The 5,042-nt window shown below is 32.7% G+C and overlaps 1 protein-coding gene across 1 annotated transcript; it reads right to left on the bottom strand.

Annotated features, from left to right (window-relative positions):
- Positions 1 to 845: 845 nt before the first annotated feature.
- LOC107781519 (uncharacterized) lies at positions 846 to 4,856 on the bottom strand. Its single transcript, XM_075227582.1, has 5 exons — positions 4,659 to 4,856; positions 2,784 to 3,020; positions 2,475 to 2,687; positions 2,084 to 2,185; positions 846 to 1,048 (listed from the first exon to the last, which is right to left on the bottom strand). The coding sequence occupies exons 3-5, from the start codon at positions 2,550 to 2,552 to the stop codon at positions 926 to 928; spliced, it is 303 nt and encodes a 100-aa protein (XP_075083683.1). The 5' UTR covers positions 2,553 to 2,687; positions 2,784 to 3,020; positions 4,659 to 4,856; the 3' UTR covers positions 846 to 925.
- Positions 4,857 to 5,042: the final 186 nt, after the last annotated feature.

Raw genomic sequence — 5,042 nt, 5'->3', positions numbered from 1 at the left:
TAGTAGTAGCCTTTGATATTGGCCAATTAATTCTTGTAAAATTAAAGAAAGTAGGTAAAAGTGTTGTGATATTTGAGGGTTGCCTAATTGGCAATTAGAGTGGTAGGTGACTATAGACGTGTAGATCATACGTGTTGACATGATCATATACCTTTCGCATTGGACAATCAGAAATATTTTATTAAAAAAAACATTTACTAAAGAATAATATGAATCTAACAAATTGCGTAGTGCTTTGATGGAATTTTGAGTGCTAAAGATGATATTAATGTTTTAGTTTGTTTTTTTTTCCATGAGGTTTAGGCCTATCACTACAAAAAAAAAAAAAAAAAAGGTAAATTGTGGAGGTTAAAATTACAGTTTGCGGAGGTTAGATACTTCCGCTATTTGCTGTCACGGCGGTTGAGCAGGCCCCCGTAGTAAGCATCGCCACTATTAATTTGTGGCAGATAAATACGAGGGTTTTCCGAACTCCATGACAGCAAATAGCGGAGGTTTCTAACCTCCGCAAATTACAATTTTAACCTCCGCAATTTCATGCGCGAAAATAAATTATATAAATATATATATATATATATATATATATATATATATATATATATATATATATATATATATATATATATATATATTAGTGTAAGGGTTGTAAACCCCCGCAAATTCTTATGTGTACACCATCAGAATCTGTTCAATTTCTCTTTGGGGGTTTTATCCCCATCTATTTTTAAATATATTATAGAATTAATTTTTTATCATCAATTTGCCATACTTTTTCCTTAATATCAATTGATATTATGCTTAAACCAAAATATTAAAATTAAGAGACATCAACATTTCATTAACCGTGAAAAATACTATGACAGAGTAGTATCATATGTCATCAAGCTAACTTAGAACATAGTTAACCGTCTATATTAGTCAGCTATTACGTTATCCTAATACATCCACTTCGATTAAAATGAATCTCAATAGCTGTCACTGGGATTACTAGCGCCAAAAGATCTTCTTGCATCCATAGGTGAAATGGGTCCACTAGCTCATCACTTAACTGCAGCAAAAAGTAAAAAAAAAAATACAACTATTAAGAGGAGTATCGGGAAACAAGTTATTGAGATAAAATATATGTTGTCTACTTAAACCAACAAAAAAGAATAAAACATGACAAGGTACGAAGCCTCTAGTCTAAAAGGTAGACGGTATGCAACACGAATACAAAAAAAATAAAGCATTTGTTTAATAAGTGATACAACACTACTGTGCCACAGAACCAAGAAGCAGTAATACAACACTGCTGCTACCACCCACTACTTAGAAAACAGAATGAATGACATTGATTTCAAATTCATTCAGAGCATTCTCTCAGTATCTATACTGACAAGTAAGTATTACTCAATAGGCAATTTTCTCACCATGTGATAGAACATGCAATTAATGGGAGAGGAACTTTGTGGTTTGGGTGTAAAAGACCTAACAAATCTGGAGAATCAATTGGAAATGAGCTTAAGGGGCATCCGTATGAAAAAGGTCAGCAACCAACTTGATACTATCTAATTAATATTATTGGAACTGTAAAATACTAGTAGGAACTAAACATGTTTTGACTTTATAGGAGAAAATATTAAAGGATGAAATTCAAGAACTAACTCAAAAGGTATGTGCAAAACTGTACCAGCTTTCATCATGTCAAGAATAGAACTAATGCACATCAAAAGGCTAAAAAAAATCTAGTAACTGGAATTAACAATTGACTGTAATGCAACTATCTTTTATCTGTTAAAATTCATGTTATAAACAGGAACTGAATCAAAGGCTCATATACATTGATCCAATGCAATAGAAACTAAAACCGCAAATCTTGTAAAGATTGTTGAAAACAACGGAGCCGGCGTGCCATGCTAATATTCCAGATATGTAACTTTCAATGCAGTAAAATTTTCCATGTCAAAACTTCTTTTACTTTTCCCCTTCTTCAGTAAACATGCAGAAGAAAGGTTTCCAACCAAACAAATGATCCCTTTTCTTAACAAATAATTTGGCACAAAGAGGATGCCCATTAACAGAAACAATCATGAATGTAACTTACACATATTTCTTTTGCCTCCTCATTTACATATGATCCATCATTTTTCGTATGTGTAGCAAGATAAAGTTGTGCTCGTCCAGGCTTTCTCCCTGTCTCAGCCATCTATGTATGAAAATAAAAATAAGTCAGAATAGTTTAATTAAAAAAAATAAAAATAGATACAATATCTAAAATTTAAATAGTAAAGTAAGGTAAATAATGTGACATCTTTTACCATTTCAGCCCTTCTTCTAGAATTAGGTTTGGAGCCACCGGTGTGTGGAACTATTTATTTTTTCCGATTTTCAGCATTTCTTTTACACGTGTTCTAACAATAAGATACATTTCATTCAATTATATAAATGAATAATCATATTTTTATGCATTTCAATGTGACGTTTCAGAAAAATACCTGAGTTTCTTCTTTATAACGGTAATTCACAAAGGAAGTCCATTGATCCCGAGTAATACCTACCGGAACATTATCCATAATCTCATCTTTGGTTTTAAGTGGGTCTTTAAACTCATATCACAATTTCTGCCTACTTGCAGTCCACTTCTTTGCAATAGAGCGATAAACATATTCCCGTACAACTTCCTCAATGGTCATAAAACAGAAATGAGGCTTCAAAAATAAATTTTAGTTAGTTTATCTTTTATATACAAATATAAAAACAAAAGACAAAATAGAGATATAGTTATAAAGTTATAGAGTTTATACCTTTATAATGTTAGTAAAGCAGTCGTTAAAGTATGACTTAGGCATATCCGACCATTTATCAAAGCTAAGAAAATATGGTACAGTCAGTTGCTAAAAGGCCACATACGCCTACAAGAAGGCCTTGTGCGTCGCCAATCGGATCCAAGCAATCAAACTCCAGCACAACACGTTCTTGCTGAGGTAAACTTAATGCTTCTCTAGTCTTCAATTTGAGCCTTTTGGTATCTCCATGTGAATCTTTAATAAATACAAATAAAAGCAAAAAAATGAAGGTAAGAGATATAGTATAGAGAGGTCTCAATAATTCATTATATTGAAAGATACTATTACTGTGAAACTAAGAACAACTTGACCATATGAAACAAGCGATTTAAGAATATAAAAATTACATCATAGAATATAAAAAAACAGACTTTTACTGATAATTGTCATATGAACAAGCAGTTCAAGAATATAAGAAGATGAAGGCAGTATCTTCAAGTTCGAATATAAACAACTTGCATAAAGTCCGCGACTTTAAGTGAAAATTATCATTTATGTAAACCCAAAATTGTAATCTATCCAAGAATTTAAGTGAAAATTGTAATCTATCCAAGACTTGTTGAACTAGTTCTGCTTGTGATATTTCTCTGTACGCACTTGGTTGTTTTTGGAGTTACCCTTGTAGGCATGGTAGGTTTGATGGTACTTGTTGGAACTGATAATGCATGAAAATAGTAACAACTAACAACAAACAATGACATCTATGATCAACTAGAGTACAATGCTGAAATTGTTGCAGATCTAAATATGAAATTGCATTGTCAATTTATAGTATTAATTTTTTTTTGGAGAGTGGACTACTGAAAAATGTGACCAGGATAAAGGATTATGATGTTTGCTGTGGTGGGGTCATGGCAAGCCAATGCGTTTTTCGATTTCATGGTACCTTGGGACATTTGGTTGACCTATAGACTCATGCCTGCTTGAATAAACTTAAGTTTGACAATAGACACATAGGAGCTCTCATAATGCTGGTTGAGTTTTTGTCTTGTGATTATTAACTGCTACATCCATGGATTTGCAAAGAAGAAAAGATAAAAATATTTGAATACTCGGTGTGAAATGAGATATTGGGAAGGTCATATAATATTATGCAGTTAGAGATGCTTAACGAAACCTTTCATAGCGTTACTGTTCTAACAAAAGAAGAACAACTACTGAAGAAAAAGGGGGCTTCTTAGATGGACCAGCTATGCAATTTTCAACTTTCTAGATTGCTATGCTTCCAATCCCTAAATAAAATTTCAATGGCGATGTCGACCTCTCTCTTCAACGACCAAAAACAAATGCGTGAATTCCATGACACTCCAGCACACAAATTGTTCAAAGTCTTCCAAACAAGTTTAGCTAAGTTTTACCATTATAAACATTTATGTAGAAATTTTTAAAAAAAGAAAAGTACTTGTTCGAAGATGGCCGGAAAAAAATGAGTTTGAATTAATGGCTAGAATAATGGCTGAGAATGGACAAAAATGACAAAACCCTTTCAAGTTGAGTTTTGTACCAAAATATACTAATAAGAAAAGGAAAATGAGAGAGGCAGTGGAATTGGAATTTTAAGTTTGTCCAAGGTCAGAGTCACAACAACAAATATACAATGCAGAGGAAACGAGACAAAGAAAAATTCATACTGATAGAACATTAAGGCCTACAAAAAAATAAAAGCACACAAAAATTCCCGCAGAGAGATCGACCATTAAACCCAAAAGCACAAAGAAAGCAAGGAAAAAGCACACAAAGATTCATACAGATTGACCATTTAATACACACAAAAATTCAAAATTAACAGAAAATCCATGAAGGGAAATAAGGAAAGAAAGAGAAAAATCAAACCTGGGAGGTGTAAAAGCGGCGGCGATTGAAGAGGAAAAGAGAAGTTAGTAGAAGAAGAAGAAGAAGAAGAAGAAGAAGAAGAAGAAGAAGCGGAGAACTTCGATTAATGGAGGTGTAAAACCATTAAGCGGATAACTTCGATTAAGAAGAAGAAGGAAAGGAGTATTTTGTTGTTGTGAGGCGGAAGTTTTTAGGGCGAAAAAGATTGGGAAAAAAATGGAGGATTTTGAAATAAATGACCCGCTATTATTTTAGGGTTGCGGATGTTTTAGACCCGAAAATTATATAATTTTGTGGGGCTAATATATTGCGAAAAATTATGCAAATTGCGGAGGTTATTTATGTCCGCAATCTACCCATTTTTTTGTAATGTGTAGATTATCA

Source organism: Nicotiana tabacum, chromosome 12 (assembly GCF_000715075.1).
Source record: "Nicotiana tabacum cultivar K326 chromosome 12, ASM71507v2, whole genome shotgun sequence".
In the NCBI taxonomy this organism is placed as follows: Eukaryota; Viridiplantae; Streptophyta; class Magnoliopsida; order Solanales; family Solanaceae; genus Nicotiana; species Nicotiana tabacum.
The sequence above is the reverse complement of the archived record's forward strand: the minus strand, read 5'-3'. Positions and strand labels throughout refer to the sequence as shown.

Coding starts and splice junctions, on each gene's coding strand:
- LOC107781519 (XM_075227582.1), bottom strand. CDS start 2,552: ATGGATAATGTTCCGGTAGGTATTACTCGGGATCAATGGACTTCCTTT. Junction 2,186..2,474: donor GTTATAAAGAAGAAACTCAG/GTATTTTTCTGA, acceptor TTTCATACATAG/ATGGCTGAGACAGGGAGAAA. Junction 1,049..2,083: donor AGGAGGCAAAAGAAATATGT/GTAAGTTACATT, acceptor TTTTTGCTGCAG/TTAAGTGATGAGCTAGTGGA.